Source organism: Chiloscyllium plagiosum, unplaced genomic scaffold (assembly GCF_037043375.1).
Source record: "Chiloscyllium plagiosum isolate Xiang-an unplaced genomic scaffold, Cpla_swu_hap1 HiC_scaffold_8, whole genome shotgun sequence".
In the NCBI taxonomy this organism is placed as follows: Eukaryota; Metazoa; Chordata; class Chondrichthyes; order Orectolobiformes; family Hemiscylliidae; genus Chiloscyllium; species Chiloscyllium plagiosum.
In genome coordinates, this window is record NW_028270146.1 from 74,647,955 (window position 1) to 74,668,261 (window position 20,307).

The window sequence follows — 20,307 nt, forward strand, 5'->3', positions numbered from 1 at the left end:
AGCTATAGGGAGAGGCTGAATCAGCTGGGGCTGTTTTACCTGGAGCATCAGAGGCTGAGGAGTTACCTTGCAGAGGTTGAAAAAATCATGAGGCACATGGATAGGGTAAATAGACAAGGTCTTTCCCCTGGGGTGGGGGAGACCAGAACTAGAGGGCATAGGTTTAGGGTGAGAGGGGAAAGATTTAAAACGGATCTATGGGGCAACTTCTCATGCAAAGTGTGGTGCATATATGGAATGAACTGCCAGAAGAAGTGGTGGAGGCTGGTACAGTTACGACATTTCAAAGGCATCTGGATGGGTATATGAATAGGGAAGGGTTCAGAGGGATATGGGCCAAGTCTTGGCAAATGGGACTAGATAAATTTAGGATATCTGGTCGGCATGAACGAGTTGGACTGAAGGGTCTGTTTCTGTGCTGTACACATCTATGACTATGATCTGATTTCAACTGGGATAATAGTTGGACTAGAAATGTAACAAAACATTGCAGATGCAAAAGAAAAATTAAGTCAGCCAATGCTGATTATGGATTGTAACTCTTTTTTAGAGGATTAGGCATGCTGTTATGTGCTTGTAACTCTGCAGATGGCCAAATAGCCCAATAATGTGCACTGACAAAAAGGAATAGCTACAAATGACCGAGCAGAGGGCTACTGCTCCCTCTGGAATAGTGCATGACTTAGTATTTCCTGGAGAGCTAGGGAGAAGAGTGATGTACAGAAAGCAAATAAGTTAAAGGCATTTTTTTGCCATTGTATTATCCATTCAAATGTGTTATCACTTCTGTAAAATCAATATTGTTTTTTGTTGCATGCCATGTCTTAAAGGGACATTGGTAATGTGAAAAAGACACTGACTACTAAAACAGAACCCCATTTGGCCTTTACTGCATTTTATTCCTGCATGTCTCTCACCAGTTTGCCATTTTATTTGATGCAGGAAACCTGATGGTATTATGGTCCACATGCCGCACATCAGTATTCAAGTCTGTCACAAATCGTTTCATCAAAAACCTGGCCTGTGCTGGAATCTGTGCAAGTGTCTTTTGTGTGCCTTTCGATATCATCCTGAGTGCCAGTCCACACTGCTGCTGGTGGATCTACACCCTGCTCTTCTGTAAAATTATCAAATTCTTGCACAAAGTCTTCTGTTCTGTCACTGTTCTCAGCTTTACTGTCATTGCATTGGACAGGTAGGTCCTATCTTATGACTAGACTGCTATAGCATACACTTTGAGCAATTCTCAGTTGTACGTTTTGGCTGCATGACCACAATACTATATCTGAGATCAAATCAATATCTATGGGCAGACCTTTTCTGCTAAGGGTATCCTTAAAACATTGAATTTTAAAGACATTCTTCTGTAGTTACAAACTGGCTTTCCTGATGTTATGTTCTTCATTCTGTTTCTTAAAAACAATGATTTCTCATTAATTGTGGTTTCTGATTGCTGTTAAAATAGATGTGCTATTCTTTGATGCATTATTGTTATAACTAACTAAAAACAAAGGATACATCGTTAGCAGCTTTGGTCTGTGGTAATTATCAATATGCAGGAAAATAGCCTGGTCAGATAATGTGATGATGTGAAGGTCTTACCATTCCATCATGGAGCCAAAGTATAGTGGCACCGTGTAGTCATGTGTTATCAGTTATGATGTTGGAGACTCTCGTGTTCGTTTCATCAGATGGCTGACCCAGTCTCTCCTGCTGTTACTGCCTGTCACTGGTGTGTGTTGAAATGATTAAAACTTCTTTGCTGGATTATAATGTGCCTCTGGTTGTAAAGCCTTGGGCTGTGACTCAAATCAGCATCCTCTACCTCAGAGGCTGAAACTCTCCACATTGTGCCACGAGACATCCTCAAATAGGTTGTAAAGAATTAAATTGTGAGTGAATCGCATTAATGCTTTGGGTAGAAATAATTATTAACCAAAAGTTGATTATTCGTGACTACAAGTGCTCATTCGAATTTTGAATTTTTCGCTCCTGTAGTATAATCGGCAGAACTGAATACGATACTTTGGCCATTGCATCAAAAATGAGGGAAATTACAGAATTGCCTGACCATCCTCGGTCACAACATTATCTTGTAAGCCCTCCTTGACTTTTATTATTCTTTACTTGGTACCTCAAGCGTCCTGCCTGAAACATCGACTCTCTTGCTCCTCGATGCTGCCTGACCTGCTGTGCTTTTTCCAGTGCCACACTTTGTCACTTCAATTTGGTACTCATCGGAAACAAAAATATAAAATAGATCTTCACTTTGTCTTTGCAGCAGTGTAACAGTTAAAGCTGTTTCCTGGAAATTTGTTCGCCTGTCTGGTATAATGCACAGACATTTTCCGTGAAGGTTACCTGTGCATCCATTACATTGTTCGCTTTTCAACAGAGCCAGACAGATTGGCCATCCTGAGCACAGCGTTGCCGTGCTGTATTGTTGATGCTCCTTAATTCAATAAGAATCCTTTCAGGGGAGTCAACCTGCTCCTAAGTTTGGTTGATGCAAATGCCTGTCATTCGAATGACAGCCACAGCTCTGATTGATAGAATCACCTTAAGCAGAATGCATGTCAGAGGCATGGATTTCTCCACTGGAAGGCAAAACCAGTGAGAAGCCTACACGATCGTGAACTATTAGAGAACAGAATAAGTGGCAATTATTGACGATCCCTTACGCCTTCTTTTGTTTGAGAAGATTATGTGCTATAAGGAAGCAATAACAACAACGTTCCCCAGGCTTCTCCACCAAAGTAAACCCTCTTGACTACATCGTTGTATAAACCTTTACATACAGAATTACTTCGAGTGTTTTCATAATAATTGTTTTGCCCTTTTTTTTGTTTGAAAGGAAATGATGGGAAATAGCTTTAAATTGAGGGGTGATAGATATTGGACAGATGTCAGAGGTAGTTTTCCAAAGTTCCAAAAATTGTGTTCGGGGATTCTCTAGCCCAAGGTTAGACGTTTCTGTGGCCAGCAGCGAAAAATCAGAATGGTGTGTTGCTTCCCTGGTTCCAGGATCAAGCATGTCTCAGAGAGGGTGCAGAATGTTCTCAATGGGGAGAGGGGCCAGCAAGAGGTCATTGTCCACATTGGAACCAATGACATAAGAGGGGAAAAGGTTGAGATTCTGAAGGGTGATTACAGAAGAGTTAGGCAGGAATTTAAAAAGGAGGTCCTCGAGAGTAGTAATATCTGGAATACTCCTGGTGCTACCAGCTAGTGAGGGCAGGAATAGGAAGATAGAGCAGATGAATGCATGGCTCAGGAGCTGGTGTATGGGAGAAGGATTCACATTTTTGGATCATTGGAGTAGAAGTGATCTGTACTAGAAGAACGGATTGCACTTAAATTGGAAGGAGATTAATATACTGGCAGGGAGATTTGCTAGAGCTGCTCGGGAGGATTTAAACTAGTAAGGGGGGGGGGGCGGGGGACCCAAGGAGATAGTGAGGAAAGAGATCAATCTGAGACTGGTACAGTTGAGAACAGAAGTGAGTCAAACAGTCAGGGCAGGCAGGGACAAGGTAGGACTAATAAATTAAACTGCATTTATTTCAATGCAAGGGGCCTAACAGGGAAGGCAGATGAACTCAGGGCATGGTTCGGAACATGGGACTGGGATATCATAACAATTACGGAAACATGGCTCAGGGATGGGCAGGACTGGCAGCTTAATGTTCCAGGTTACAATGCTACAGGAAGGATAGAAAGGGAGGCAAGAGAGTAGGGGGAGTGGCGTTTTTGATAAGGGATAGCATTACAGCTGTGCTGAGGGAGGATATTCCTGGAAATACATCCAGGGAAGTTATTTGGGTGGAACTGAGAAATAAGAAAGAGATGATCACCTTATTGGGATTGTATTATAGACCACCTAATAGAGGGAAATTGAGAAACAAACTTGTAAGGAGATCTCAGCTATTTGTAAGAATAATTGGGTGGTTACGATAGGGGATTTTAACTTTCCAAACACAGACTGGGACTGCCATAGTGTTAAGGGTTTAGATGGAGAGGAATTTGTTAAGTGTATACAAGAAAAATGTCTGATTCAGTATGTGGATGTACCTACTAGAGAAGGTGCAAAACTTGACCTACTCTTGGGAAGTAAGGCACGGCAGGTGACTGAGTTGTTAGTGGGGGAGCACTTTGCGGCCAGCGACCATAATTCAATTAGATTTAAAACAGTGATGCAAAAACGATGGACCAGATCTAAAAGTTGAAGTTCTAAATTGGAGAAAGGCTAATTTTGACGGTATTAGGCAAGAATTTTCAAAAGCAGATTGGGGGCAGATGTTCGCAGGTAAAGGGACGGCTGAAAAATGGGAAGCCTTCAGGAATGAGATAACGAGAATCCAGAGAAATTATATTCCTGTCAGAGTGAAAGGGAAGGCTGGTAGGTATAAGGAATGCTGGATGACTAGAGAAATTGAGGGTTTGCTTGAGAAAAAGAAGGAAGCATATGTCAGGTATAGACAGGATAGATTGAGTGAATCCTTAGAAGAGTATAAAGGCAGTAGCAGTATACTTAAGAGAGAAATCAGAAGGGCAAAAAGGGGATACGAGATAGCTTTGGCAAATAGAATTAAAGAGAATCCAAAGGGTTTTTACAAATACATTAAGGACAAAAGGGTAACCAGGGAGAGAATAGGCCCCCTCAAAGATCAGCAAGGCGGCCTTTGTGAGGAGCTGCAGAAAATGGGGGAGATACTAAGCGAGAATTTTGCATCAGTATTTACTGTCAAAAAGGATATAGAAGATATAGAAAGTTGCAAAATAGATGGTGACACCTTGCAAAATGTCCATATTACAGAGGAGGAAGTGCTGGATGTCTTAAAACGCATAAATCCCCAGGACCTGATCAGGTGTACCCTAGAACTCTGTGGGAAGCAAGAGAAGTGATTGCTGGGCCTCTTGCTGAGATATTTGTATCATCAATAGTCACAGGTGAGGTGCCGGAAGACTGGAGGTTGGCTAATGTGATGCCACTGTTTAAGAAGGGTGGTAAGGACAAGCCAGGGAAGTACAGACCAGTGAGCCTGATGTTGGTGGTGGGCAAGTTGTTGGAGGGAATCCTGAGGGACAGGATGTACATGTATTTGGAAAGGCAAGGACTGATTAGGGATAGTCAACATGGCTTTGTGCTAATAAAATCATGTCTCACAAACTTGATTGAGTTTTTTGAAGAAGTAACAAAGAGGATTGATGAGGGCAGAGCGGTAGGTGTGATCTATATGGACTTCAGTAAGGCTTTCGTCAAGGTTCCCCATGGAAGACTGATTAGCAAGGTTCGATCTCACGGAATACAGGGAGAACTAGCCATTTGGATACAGAACTGGGTCAAAGGTAGAAGACAGAGGGTGGTGGTGGAGGGTTGATTTGCAGACTGTGAGGCCTGTGACCAGTGGAGTGCCACAAGGATCGGTGCTGGGCCCTCTACTTTTTGTCATTTACATAAATGATTTGGATGTGAGCATAAGAGGTATAGTTAGTAAGTTTGCAGATGACACCAAAATTGGAGGTGTAATGGACAGTGAAGAGGGTTACCTCAGATTACAAGAGGATCTGGACCAGATGGGCCAATGGGCTGAGAAGTGGCAGATGAAGTTTAATTCAGTGCTGCATTTTGGGAAAGCAAATCTTGGCAGGACTAAGGTCCTAGGGAGTGTTGCTGAACAAAGAGACCTTGGAGTGCAGGTTCATAGCTCCTTGAAAATTGAGTCACAGGTAGATAGGATAGTGAAGAAGGTGTTTGGTATGCTTTCCTTTATTGGTCAGAGTATTGAGTACAGGAGTTGGGAGGTCATGTTGCAGCTGTACAGGTCATTGGTTAGGCCATTGTTGGAACATTGTGTATAGTTCTGGTCTCCTTCCTATCGGAAAGATGTTGTGAAACTTGAAAGGGTTCAGAAAAGATTTCCAAGGATGTTGCCAGGGAAGGAGGATTTGAACTATAGGGAGAGGCTGAACAGGCTGGGGCTGTTTTCCCTGGAGCGTCGGACGTTGAGGGGTGACATTATAGAGGTTTACAAAATCATGAAGGGCATGAATAGGATAAATAGACAAAGTCTTTTCCCTGGGGGTTGGGGAGTCCAGAACTAAAGGGCATAGGTTTAGGGTGAGAGGGGAAAGATGTAAAAGTGACCTAAGGGGCGACTGTTTCAAACAGAGGGTAGTATGTGTATGGAATGAGCTGCCAGAGGAAGTGGTGGAGGCTGATGCAATTGCAACATTTAAGAGGCATTTGGATGGGTATATGAATAGGAAGGGTTTGGAGGGATATGGGCCAGGTGTTGGCAGGTGGGACTAGATTGGGTTGGGATATCTGGTCGGCATGGACGGGTTGGACCGAATGGTGTGTTTCCATGCTGTACATCTCTATGACTCTAGTTTCTTTACTCAGAGTAGTAGGGGCCTGGCACGGAGTGCCTGCAACAGTAGTAGACTCGCCAACTTTAAGGGCATTTAAATGGTCATTGGATAGGCATAATAGTGTAAGTTAGATGGGCTTCACATTGGTCCCTCAGGTCAGCACAACATCGAGGGCCAGAGGGCCTGTACTGCGCTGCAATATTCTATGTTCTATGTAACGAGTTTCATGTATACATTACTTTTCATGGCTACCTGACATCTCAATAGATGTTTCAAGCTAATAATGTAATTTTCAAGTGAAATCACTGTTGTAATGTAGGACATGCAGCAATCAATGCGCACATTAAGCTCGGCAATTTGATAACTACCAGTTAATGTGTTTTCGTGGTGTATGTCGAGGAAATAAATATTAGTCTGGGTAAAATCCTTGGTGTTCATGATGGAGCCATGAGATTACTTACATCCAACTGACAGGTCATCTAAGGTTTATCATCTCATTCGATTGGTACTGCCCTGGTACTATGCCGGTGTGTCAGCATGAACCTTTATCCTGAAATATGTGGAGTGATATTTGAACCTACAAAGCTGCAAGTACTGTGTTTGTTTATACCCTGAAAAATGAGCAAGCCTGCGCTTCTAAAGTGTGTCATTCACATTATTTAGGAGATTAGATTAGATTACTTACAGTGTGGAAACAGGCCCTTCGGCCCAACAAGTCCACACCAACCCACCGAAGCGCAACCCACCCAGACCCATTCCTGTACATTTACCCCTTCACCTAACACTATGGGCAATTTAGCCTGGCCAATTCATCTAACCTGCACATTTTTGGACTGTGGGAGGAAACCGGAGCACCCGGAGCAAACCCACGCAGACATGGGGAGAATGTGCAAACTCCACACCTGAGGCGGGAATTGAACCCGGGTCTCTGGCGCTGTGAGGCAGCAGTGCTAACCACTGTGCCCACTGTGCCACCCGTACTCTTGAAGTGATTCATATTCAGAAAAATTCCTTCATATTGTCTTTTTTCTTTTGAAGATTGTGGGAGTTTATGTGCAGAGCAAAGGCTGGGAAATGAGGGCCAATTGTTAAGTGGGACAGTTACCTAGTAGGATCTTTATCAACTACACAATAAATCTAGTTAGTGATTTGCCAATATGTGGACCTCTGATAGTGCAGTATTCCCTATGTTCACATTGAAGTATCAGCCTAAGTTATACACTTCATGTTAGTTGAAAACCCTGTTGTAACAAGAGAAATGTTATGACAATTGTGGATATAAACAAAATATTCTTGTAATGAGCATCATAGTCCCTAGGCATGAAGTCAAGAAAACAGAGTCAGACTGACACCATGGAAATAAATGAAACCTTAACTGAACTGGGGTTAGAACAACCATGTTATTAATTCAGGGACAGGAAATCTCACTGCAAGCAAGATTTGTTCTTTGGTACCGAAGGTTTATTTCTTTGTTTTCAGGCCTCAGACGTTTGATGAGAAACAATCGCAGGGTTTTACTCCTACAGCTGCTCACAATATTATTGCTGCTCCTTGTCAAAAGGCTAATTTCAGGTTCCATGTTTTCTTTCAAAGCTGCAAACAAAGCAAATCAAACCAGGATGCTCATTCAGTTAAATTAAGCAGCATTATTCTATTTATAACCTGTAATCAAAGTGATTCAACATCACTTGAAGAGCAGCCTTTTTGGCCCACACAATTACATAATCAGCACACGAGTCCTTTCATGAATCCTATCGTCTGCTGGTGATTGAAGAAAATGTCATTGGTGAATATATCCTGTATCTTTGTGCAGCTGGGAACTTACCCCTCTGCTATAGAGTGGCCTGCAATTATTTATTCTGAGGGGGTAAGTGAATTATGCAAAAATGTTGTACCATATTTTTTTTCTGGTTTTCAGTTTGTAGTAACTGGAAAAATGTTTTGCCATCATGACTTACTGGAACCTTTGATAAGAGAAGCCACTGGCAAATTGGACTCCATACAGGCGGCTCCAAGCTGGAAGATACACTGCTTTGGTCCTGATGTGGGTTGGTCAAGATAAGCCAAAGTCACTTTCGGTCATCATGGGGAAGATAAACGGCCCACAAAGACGTGCTGATCTCAATAGTCATGGGCTCTGGGATGTTAAAGGGGGCATTAATTGTCACATAAAGGAGCTCAAAAGGTGAGGGTGAAGGGTCATCAGGGAACCAGGAATGCTTCATTCTTGTGGTACTGTGCTAGTGTCCCAGCTCTGGCCCATAAAAGCTGAGAGTGTGGCGCTGGAAAAGCACAGCCAGTCAGGCAGCATCTGATGAGCAGGAGAATGGATGTTTCGGTCATCAGCCTTTCATCAGGAATGAGGCTTGTGGGCCAGGGGGACTGAGAGATAAATGGCGGGGGAGTGGGGTTCATTTATTGGGTCAAGTGGAGTCAGTAGGATAAGGCACATTCACCAAAAGTCTCACCTTCCTCACTGTGTCTAGGATTACAAGACATCACTTGTAACTGAAAAAGTCTCACACACAGGATGAAAGGTGCTAGGAAAGGACACTTTTGCTAGGCCACCTAACATGAGACCAGGATGGCTGATGAGTGTGTGATGGGTATTGTCAGGCTAGAGGATAATCCAACAGTTATATACACTTCCAAACTTCTGTGGTGCTGGTTGCAAAGAGCTGACCTGTAATGACCCAGAGCCAAACAGAATGACAAGGAACACTTGCTGATTGAGGCCTTGTCCAAGACCGGGACTAACCTCACTGGGGGCATAACCTGCAGCTTTGTGTCAGGGCTACCCACAGCTTTGTGTCAGGGCTAAAGTGGCCTTTTGTTAAGAGTGTGAGCTTTCATCTCCTTTTCACTCCAATCTGCTGAAAGCAAAGGAACCTGGCAGAGGTTGACCCAGGAGGTCTTCATGGGGTGATATGATATGCAAAGGAACCGACACAGAAGACATCAGAGACATTGCAGCCTCAGCAGCAGCCCTGTCCACCATCCTGCTTCTCCTGTGGATGGAGAAGCAACAGGGTATAACCTTCTGTGAAAACAATCTACAGGCTTAGGAGCCACTCACTGGAAATGAGTGAGAACCAGGGTGACCCTGAATATCCTCATCCATCATGTCGTACCTTTACCGGCTGCTGGATGTGGACCTGCAGTCAAAAACTGGGTGGCAATTCCATCCCTGAAGCCGTAAGGGTAACCATTTTGCCAGCCAATCGTTTCAGGGAGCTACCAGGAACTTAACAGAGATCAACTCCTAACTGCACTCACGATGTCACTGACAAACTCTTTGGAAGAGCCCACCAAATCACCACCATTGCCCCATCGACACGGGGAGTCAAGCAGCCAGGGTTCTCAGGCACCTCTGGTTTCTCACAGGGTCAGGATATCATCAATAGCACTCACTTGGCAATTTAGAGCACTCTCTCATAAAGCGTTAAAAAATATTCCATCCCTTTAGCATTCAAATCATTTGTGACCAGAGCAATCTGAAAAAGCAGGTTTGCACTTGACATCCAGGAAGCTGCCCAAACTCTTACATCGTGGGCCATTCACAACTGCCCCTCCTCTTTCAAAGGCCCTTCCCCTATATAGTGATGGTTGCCAGGCAACAAGGGGTACTCCTCCACACTTGGCTGATGACTTCAGACCCACAGCAATGTGGTTGACTCTTAACACTCTCTGGGCAACTGGGGGTGAGCAATAAGTGCTGGCCTAGCCAGCAACACCCTCATCCCATGAATGAATAAGAAAATAATATTCTGGGCTTTTGGGGGGGCAACCATCTTTGGCCTTAGGAAAGTTCCTGGCTTGCAGCCAGTGAAATGGTGTCCAGCTGGCGTTAGTCAATATTGATAACATTGACAATGGGGCAAGATTAAAACAATCATAATAAATCACCTCACAAGTGATTGGCAAATGCCAGATTTGGTGCCAGAAAGCCCCTCCCACTGTAAATACCTCTGGCTCGCATGAGCATGTGATTTGCCGACAAATATTTCTCTTGCCTAGAGAATCAATGGAAAAGGAGGTGACTGCACGAGAGAACTCTGCCCGGATATCAATGGATATTGGGCTTGTCATCATTCACATTGGAAAGCCTCAGCCACATTCGAGATTTAAATATTGCAGCTTTGGAAAAGGCTTGATACTACTCTGATAGTACCAGGATACGAAGATGATACTTGAAAATCTCAAAATGCACTCGCTTGAGTTAAGAAGGTTAGAGGTGGAATCTAATTAAAGTGCTCAGAATTATAAAGAAAGCAGAAGATAATTTCCATTGTTGAACTGTTAATAGGGGGTAAGTATTTAGGATTAACACTTGAAATACAAAGGGGGAGTTGAGAAGAAAATTTTATGCAAAAGATTACGAGAGCCAGGATGTACGAAAATAAGTGGCTATTGAAGCTGAGCCAATCATATGCACTGAGTCATATTGTATTCGAAGCATTAAGTCTATTTCTCTCTCTCTCTGTCTCTCCATAAATTCTGCAAGAACTGCTGAGTTTCACCAATTCTTTCTGTTTTTACTTCAGCTCTCCACCATCTGGGGAACTTTGCATTCCATATTTAAAAGTGGCAGGTCATGTTGAAATTAGATTTGGGGTTTGGGATTAGAATTACATTACTGTGACTAGAATCATCTCATTATTGTCCATGCTGTGTGTAATTTTGAGGGTTTTACTGCTGATGAGAATGTAGAAGTAACAACTCCAAAACAAATGCATTAATAATTAAAAGCATGATGGTAAGATCGTGGGAAACAGGAGCAGTAGGCCATTGTGCCTGAACCCCATTTAATCATATCACGGCTGATGTGATTGCAGCCTTAACCTTGCTCTCCTCTCCCATTATCCGTGACTGCCTTGTCAATCAAAAGTCTTGTCTAACTCAATCTCGTATAAATTCAATAACCCAACCTCCATTTCTGTCCATGGAAGAGAATTCCAAGCAATAATAAGTCTCTGAGAGAAGAAATTCATTCTTCTCTGTATCTGAAGTGAAAAACTCCTTATGTTGAATCTGTGTGCCCATGTTCAAAATTCTCACACAAGAGGAAATATCCTCTCAGTTTCAATCCTGCCAAGCCCCCATAGTATCTTCACTGTTTTGATACGGTCGACCATGCTGTACTGGAGTTCCAATTCTCTGTTTTGGAGCAGCCTAATAACAGTGGCATACACCTAACACTTGTGATCTGACAAGTTCACTGAAGTTGTTTGTTATGATGGGTTCAAGATAAAAACTTTGTCCATGTCATCAAATCTGAATAATGCAGCTGTAGTGCCGAATGTACTTGTGGTCCTGTGTACTTGCGTCTTTAAAAAAGTTGCATGTGATTAAAATAACAAGTCCACAGCTTTGTGTAAAAGAGTGAATAAGCTGCAATTAAATAGATACATAGGGTGGAGTCTTGTGTTGGGAAATAAGGGGGGTGGGACTGTACCAGAGGCAAAAAAAAACCCATCCTCAAGGCAGGATGAAAATTTGCAATTAATCTCTTGGAATTTTAAAGGTGAGTCAAGCTTTCCCACAACCAAGTTTGAGAAAGTCCTTGTGTATGATTTGCTCATTAATAAAATGGCCAGCTTACTGGAATTAAGTTGCCCTTCCCGATTGAGTTATCGAGAAGGAGTGTGCAGAAAGTGAGGTACTATACTGGCTGGGCTTTCAAGGGAGCAGTCTGTACTTGGTCAGCTTTGGGAAAGTTTGTCTTTGTCATGCCTTGATTGAGAATGGGTGTTGGTAGTCTTACATTGAGCAGGACATGAAGGATAACTGAGGGAGGGAGGCTACCGATTGACAGGCATGGAACAAGGGGTCTGGCTGATGGAACAAGTCTGTCTGCCCAAGGGAGGCAGGTTGAAGGGCCATATGTTACACTGCATTCGTCGATTCCGAGACCCTGTGTGGATCTGCTAAATGGAGTATAATCTATGGAAATGTGAAATTGTCCATTTTGGCAGAAAGAATTTTAAAAAGATCAAAATGTTGCAAAAGACAGTGGATGGAGAAACATTAGATAGTTTTAATGCAAAGCAAGGTAGATTCTTCACCCGGAACATTAACTCTGATTTCTCCTCACAGGTGCTGCCAGGCCTGCTGAGCTCCTAATAACATAAGAACCCAGGAGCAGGAGTAGGCCGTCTGGCCCTTCGAGCCTGCTCCGCCATTCAATAAGATCATGGCTGACCCTTTTGTGGACTCAGTTCCACTTACCTGTGCTCTCACCATATCCCTTAATTCCTTTACTGCTCAAAAAAAAACTATCTTAGCGTTAAAAGTGTTTACTGAAGTATCAACTACTTCATTGGGCAAAGAATTCCATAGATTTACAATCCTCTGGGTGAAGAAGTCCCTTCTCAATTCAGTCCTAAATCTGCTCCATCTAATTTTGAGGCTATACCCTCTTGTCCTAGTTTCACCCTCCAGTGGAAACATCCTCTCTATGTCAATTTTTCAATTCCCTTTATAATTTTATATGTTTCTATAAGATGCCCCCCCCCTCATTCTTCTGAATGCCAATGAATATAATCCCAGTCTACTCAGCCTTTCCTCATAGGCCAACCCCTTCAACTCCAGAATCAACCTAGTGAACCTCTTCTGCACCCCCTTTAGTGCCAGTACATCCTTTCTCAAGTAAGGAGACCAAATCTGCCTGTAGTAGTCCAGGTGTGGCCTTACCAGCACCTTGTACATTTGTTTTTAAACTCAATCCCTTTAGCAATGAAGGACAAAATTCCATTTGTTGTAATCACTTGTTGTACCTCAAGACCAACCTTCTGTGATTGCACAAGGACTCCAGGTACCTCTGCATAGCTGCATGCTGTAACTTCTTACCATTAAACTCATAATCCTTTTTACTATTACTGCTACCAAAATCTGTGATTTCACATTTATTTACATTATATTCGATCTGCCAGACCTTTGCCCACTCATTCAATGTATCTATGTTGCTCTGCAAAGTTTCACAGACCTCTGCACACTTTGCTCTGCTACTCATCTTAGTATCATTGGCAAACTTTGACACCTTACACATGGTCCCCAACTCCAAATCATCTATATAAATTGTAAATAATTGTGGTCCCAACACTGATCCCTGAGGCACACCACTGGTCACTGATTGCCAGCCAGAATAGCACTCATTTATCCCCACTTTTTGCTTCCTGTCAGTCAACCAACCCTCTATCCATGCGAATACTTTACCCTAACGCCATGCATCCTTATATAATGCAACAGCCTCATGTGCAGCATCTTGTTGAAGGCCTTTTGGCAATCTAGATACACAACTTCAACTAGGTCCTCATTGTCCACCTTGCTCATAATGCCTTCATGAAATTCCAAAAGATTTGTCAAGCATGACCTGCCCTTCATGAACCCATGCTGCGTCTGTCCAATGGGACAATTTCTATCGAGATGCCATGCTATTTCTTCCTTGATAATAGACTTAAGCATCTTCCCCACTACAGAGGTTAAGCTCACTGGTCTATAATTTCCCAACTTTTGTCTACATCACTTTTTAAACAGTGGCGTCACATTTGCTGTTTTCCAATCTGCTGGGACTTCCGCAGAGTCCAGTGAATTTTGGAAAATTACCACTCCTGCACCTACTATTTCTCCCGCCATCTCTTTTAGTACCCTGGGGTGCATTCCGTTAGGCCCAGGAGAATTATCAGTCCTTAGCTCTGTTAGCTTGCCCAACACTAATTCTTCTGTAATAATGATTGTTTCCAGGTCCCCGCCTATGTTCGTCTCTTTGTCAGTTATTGGCATGTTATTAGTGTCCTCCACTGTGAAGACTGATACAAAATACCTGTTCAATGCCTCAGCCATTTCATCATATCCTATAACTAAATTCCCCTTTTCATCCTCTAAAGGGCCAATGTTTACTTTAGCCACTTTTTTTTGTTCTATATATTTACAGAAACGTTTGCTATCTGTCTTTATATTCCATACCACTTTTCTTTATAGTTCGTTTTGTGGCTTTCTGTTGACCTTTCAAGTTTTCTCAGTCTTCTAGAGTCATGCTGTTTTGGCCACTTTGTATGCCATCTCTTTCAATTTGATAGCCTCCCTTATTTTCTTAGACACCCATGGCAGATGCTTTGAAAGTCCTCCACTGCTCGTTAACTGTCCCATCATAAAATATTTATTTCCAGTCTACTTTAGCCAAGTCCTCTCTCATTGTATTGTAGTCTCCCTTGTTCAACCACAGGACCCTGGTATTGGATTTTATCTTCACACTCTCCATCTGTATTCTAAACTCAACCATACTGTGATCACCCCTTCTAAGAGGATCCTTAACTATGAGGACATTAATTATTCCTGGCTCATTACACAGGACCAGATCTAGGATAGCTTGCTCCCTCGTCAGTTCCATTACATACTGTTCAAGAAAACTATCATGGATACATTCAATGAGCTCCACCTCCAGGCTACCCTGGACCAATCTACATGTAGATTAAAATCCCCTATGATAATTGCCATACCATTTTAATAGGCATTAGCTATTTCTTTGTTTATTGCCTGCCCCAATGGTGTTGTTATTATTTGGTGGCTTATAGACAGCAACTATTAGTGACTTTATCCTCTTAGAATTTCTAATTTCCATCCAAATGGATTCAACCTCATTCTCCATAGATCCTATATCATCTCTCAACACCACCCTGATGTCATCCTTGAATATCAGAGCTACACCACCTCCCTTACCTTCCTGTCTGTTCTTCTGAATAGTCTGGTACCCCTGGATATTTAACATCTCTAATATCTCCTGAGTTATCCTTCCTTTTTGCTTCTTTCATACTCTGCCTTGTACTTAAACCCTCCTGCACACATGCTGACCTGCTGCTTACCTTTTTATTTACCATCATGTTCCCTGTTGTTTTCCCTTTCCCTTCCCCCCAACTCACAGGTTTAAAGTCCTAGTAACCACTTGATTTGCGAGAGCACTGGTTTCAGATCAGTTGAGGTGGAGACCCATCGGTCTCCCATCGGTACAGATTCCACCCTCTGCCCAGCCCCAGTTCCAAATCTGATGCCAATGCCCCATGAAATGGGACCCCTCTTTCCCACAGCACTCCCTTAGGTACATGTTTACTTCTCTAATTTTCTTATCCCTAAGCAAATTTACATGTGGCTTGGGCAGTAATCTGGAGATTATGACCGTCGAGGACCTGTCCCTTAATATTGTTCCTAGTGCTTGATAATCCCCAAACATGTCCTCTTTGCCTATGTTGTTAGTCCCAACATAGACCACAACAACTGGATCCTCCCCCTCCCACTCCAGTATCCTTTCAAGCCAGTCAGAGATGTCCTGCACCCTGGCACCGGGCAGGCAACACACCATGTGGGATTCCTGATCCGGTTTCCTAGCAACTTCTGTTTTTATTTCTGATTTACAGCATCCGCAGTTCTTTCAGTTTTTATATAGATTCTTGATTACCTGGGAGATGAAAGAATCAGTGGTTTGCAAGAATGTAGAATTGAGGTTAAAATCAGATCAGCCACAAACCTATTGAAAGATAGAGCAAATTGAAGGGCTGAGTGGGCTAGTCTTTATCCTTGTTGATTTGGTAGTTGACTCCACATTCTCATACCGCCTGTCTGGTCACAGGAGTTTCTCTGCAACTCATTCTTGGACTTATTAGTGACGATATCATGGCTAACTTATAAGAAGAAACATTTTTTCCAGTCCACCCTATTTTGTCTCTTGAAAATTTTAAAGATTTCTATCAGTTCACCTCTCAGTCTTCTGTTTCCAAAAGAAATAAAAGCAGTTTATTTAAGTCTCTCCTGAGAGTTATGACCTCCCCATTATGAAATCACTCTTGAAAATATTTTTTGCTCCTCCTTCCATGCCTGATGGCTACTTGTAATATTGAGATAGAACTACCTTCAGGACCTTCAGATTGGATACATCAAAACTTTCTTGGCTGATCTCCCATCATGCACCTCCGTTGACTTCAGCTGAGCCAAAACTCTGGTGTCCTTATTCCAACTTGCATCTGCTCACTCATCATCTTGTGCATGCTGAATGAGATTACCGCCTGGTTGACAATGCCACAGAGAGAAAGAGAAAGGTAAATTCCATCATAAGACCAGAATACGTAGGAGCAGAAATTAGACCATTCAATTATGGCCGCTTCACCATTTAATCATAGCTGATAAGTTTCTCATCTCCATTCTCCCGCTTTCTCCCCATAACCCTTGATCCCCTTGAATCTCAAGAACATTTCTATCATAGTCTTAAATGTACTCAATGGATTTGTGCTAACATCTGAAGAGAGAAAATGACATACAATGGGATAGGACTGGGGGAGCAGCTTTTCATTTGCTAAAAGCTAGCATATCAAAGCAGACTGAATGGCAGCCTCCTGTGTTGCAACTATTCCAAGATTTTATGATGAAATCTCTCATGCATTGTTTGTTTCTGATGAATGAATGATGGAATTAAAATGAACAAAGAGGGTAATAGAGAGAAGTTGGCATGAACCCCGATCTTGGGCAACTTCCCTCCTTTCATTGCTCTCTATTTCCAGCATTTTCTGGGTTTTCTCCTCTTTGCAGTTGACTACTGGGAGTCCACTTTCTGAGTGTATTCTTTCTTTGTTGTTATAAGTTGCCTTCTGTGAACAGAACAGAAATAACAGGCTGAATTTCTCTGAATGAGAGTGATAACCAAGTGTTTTCATTGCAGCTCATAATGGATGTGTTGACATTTACTTGCATCATTCACCTACATTAAAAGGGATTATTATTTCAGCCTGCATCTCTGTAAAGATTGTGTGAAAGGATGCTAAGTGCAGTTACTTTATAGCCATCCTGTTTAGAGATGATATTACACACCTCTGGAGTAGGTGGGACTTGAACCCATGCCTCCTGGTTCAGGCTACCTCTGCACCATCAGACCCTTTAGAGAGCTAATCGTACTATGTGCTTAATGAGCATTCATAGCAAGCACTGAATGCAATTCGAGATAGTGCAAGGGAAGATAATTGTAAGTATTGTTGGTGCTTGGCATGCTGAATTAATGGATTGGAATAAAGTTCTTTTATCTGACATCCTGGTAAAATCATTAAAACATCTTTCTGCATTGGATACTAGATATGCAGGTTTCTCTAAGGTCAGTAACAGCAACCAGCCCTTTTCAAAATCCTCTGGTTGATGTTTCTTGCTTCCTGCTAATGACTTTGGGGATATATAAACTCCTTAGTATTACTCAGCTTTCACAGCATAAGTTACATATTCAAAAGAAGAAGTAACCTTTCTGTTTACTTAAATTTGAGTGTTGTATTTTACTCTGGGGCAATGTCTGGTGGTTCAGTAGTAACTGCCCTGACTATGAGCCAGAAACTCCAGGTTTAATCACTCTTTCAGGACCTGTTGGACATACAATGCAGGCAAACAGATTGAGAATTCTTTCAACATGCAGTCAGGGAGATTGTGAGTAATTACTGGACAGTCTTGATGAATTGAGATATGCCTATCATTCCTCAAGGGCTAAAACTATTTTCCAGTGGAGCTTGCATAGAGAAACTGATGGGCAGTCAAAGACAACTTGACCATCGAGCCTGGTACACAACTTATGAGTTAAATGGTCATTATTAACAACTTTTCCCCTTTTTTAACTGTCCTGGGATCATCAAAATCTCCAATAAAAGGACATATTAAGGAAACTAATACTCTAGAAAATCACTCTCCAACCCTCTCAGATGTTTGAAACCATATCTTTCTGATTTTCTATGAAGTGTAGCCACATGTACACTGGTCTTGGCATTGCATCAGTCTGATAATATCAAAGTTTGGAGAAAATACACTTAAACAGGCTTGTCCAGACTCCTTGAATTGATCCATTTCAAATTTTTTTCTTTCTTTGGCAACCAATGATCAAATTTCAGAACAATACCAGACAGCAGGGTGATTCAGCAGTTCACACTGCTGCCTCACAGAGCCAGGGATCTCGGTTCAATTCCACCCTCAGGTGACTGTGTGGAGTTTGTATATGTGGGATTCGTCCCCCATTCCAAAGATGTGCAGGTTAGGTGGATTGGCCAAGCTAACTTGCTCATAGTGTCCACGGATGTGCAGGCTGTGTGGATTAGCCATGGAAAATGCAGGATCACAGGGATAGGATGGGGAAGGGGGGAATGCTGTTCAGAGGGTCGATGTGGACTCGCTGGGCCGAATGGTCTGCTTTCACCCCATAGGGATTCTATCATAGTAAAATGAATTCTGAATGTATAACAATTCCAAAGCAACAAGCTGATAATTTGCATTAGTGAGTAATTAATAAAAATGGCCATTAAAAAAAGTGCCAGGCAGCAGATCTAACTAATTAAATACCTTTTCTCCCATATCCTTTAAGAAGCAGAACTAGAAAGAGAAGCTCCAAGTCCTGATCACCAGGGAAGGGATTCCGAACCTGTGCTGTGCTAAGGAGGTTCACAGTGATCTGTGGCCTCTGCTGGCACACACACTATGAGCTGAGGGCATTCGTACAAAAATGACACTTCAAATGGGTTATCTTTCCAACTGGTTTTTCTCCTGTCCCAGCTTGTTTTGCGAATAAGCTCTTGAGGAAGAGAGGTTTATCAATCTATCCTTCTGCAGTATCAGTCCAGGAGGATGACCACAGCAACAGCGTAATCCATCATAGGATGCAACATACTTGTTTTTAACATTTGAACAAAGATACAAGTGAAAGATGTCTGTTTTTAAATGATTGATTAGATTAGATTAGATTAGATTAGATTACAGTGTGGAAACAGGCCCTTCGGCCCAACAAGTCCACACCGACCCGCCAAAGCGAAACCCACCCATACCCCTACATTTACCCCTTACCTAACACTACAGGCAATTTAGTATGGCCAATTCACCTGACCCTGCACATCTTTGGATGGTGGGAGGAAACCGGAGCACCCGGAGGAAACCCACGCAGACACGGGGAGAACGTGCAAACTCCACACAGTCAGTCGCCAGGGAATTGAACCCGGGTCTCTGGCGCTGTGAGGCAGCAGTGCTAACCACTGTGCCACCGTGCCGCCCTACAGTTGGTCTACAGTTTCTGGCTAGTTCACACTGACAGACCATTATGGTAGTGTCACTATCCCTGAGCGAGTGTTCAAGTCCCACTAGTTCCAGAGGTGCTACATACCAGGTTGATCGAAAGCATTCTTTTTGACTCAAGAACATGATGTGCTTGAGTTTCCTTTGCTTCTCAACAGGGACAATCTTGAGAACAGTGATGGGAACCACAGGACAAAATAACTAGCAATTTATAATTGAAGTGTAATTGAGGACACAGTACAGAGGTTCATCCCAAAGCAAAAAAAGATTACCCAAGGTGGGGGGAGGAAGTGGTTAGACAGCCATGGCTGACAAAGGAAGTCAGGAAATGTATCAAAGAAAGTGAGAGAGCCTATAAAGTGGCCAAGAGCACTGGGAATTCAGAAGATTGGGAAGAACACAAAAATAAGCAGAGGATAACAAAGAGAGAAATGAGCAATGAGAGGATCAAATATGAAGGTAAACTAGCCAGTAATATTAGAAATGATAGTAAAAGTTTATTTTAATACATAAGAAACAAACGAGAGGCAAAAGTAGGAATTCGGCCGCTCCAAATTGATGCAAAAAGGCTAGTGATGGGAGATAAGGAAATAGCTGAAGAACTTAATAAGTACTTTGTGTCAGTCTTCACAGTGGAAGGCATGAGTAATATACCAACAATTAAGGAGAGTCAGGGGCAGAGTTGAGTATGGTAGCCATTACAAAAGAGAAACTGCGAGAAAAGCTAAAGAGTCTAAAAATTGATAAACTTCCAGGCCCCGATGGGCTACATCCTAGAGTTCTGAGGGAGGTGGCTGAGGAAATAGCAGAGGTGGTGGTTATAATCTTTCAAAAATCACTGGAGTCAGAGAAAGTCCC

At 42.5% G+C, this 20,307-nt stretch overlaps 1 protein-coding gene across 5 annotated transcripts in view; it reads left to right on the plus strand.

Moving 5' to 3' along the window:
- Positions 1-20,307, plus strand: part of gpr176 (G protein-coupled receptor 176) — a 115,141-nt gene that overhangs the window by 80,460 nt on the left and 14,374 nt on the right. For all 5 annotated transcript variants that reach the window (XM_043697953.2, XM_043697952.2, XM_043697960.2 and 2 more), the window contains exon 2: positions 943-1,195. In XM_043697953.2, the coding sequence (XP_043553888.2) occupies positions 943-1,195 (253 nt within the window). The remainder of the gene's footprint in view (positions 1-942; positions 1,196-20,307) is intronic.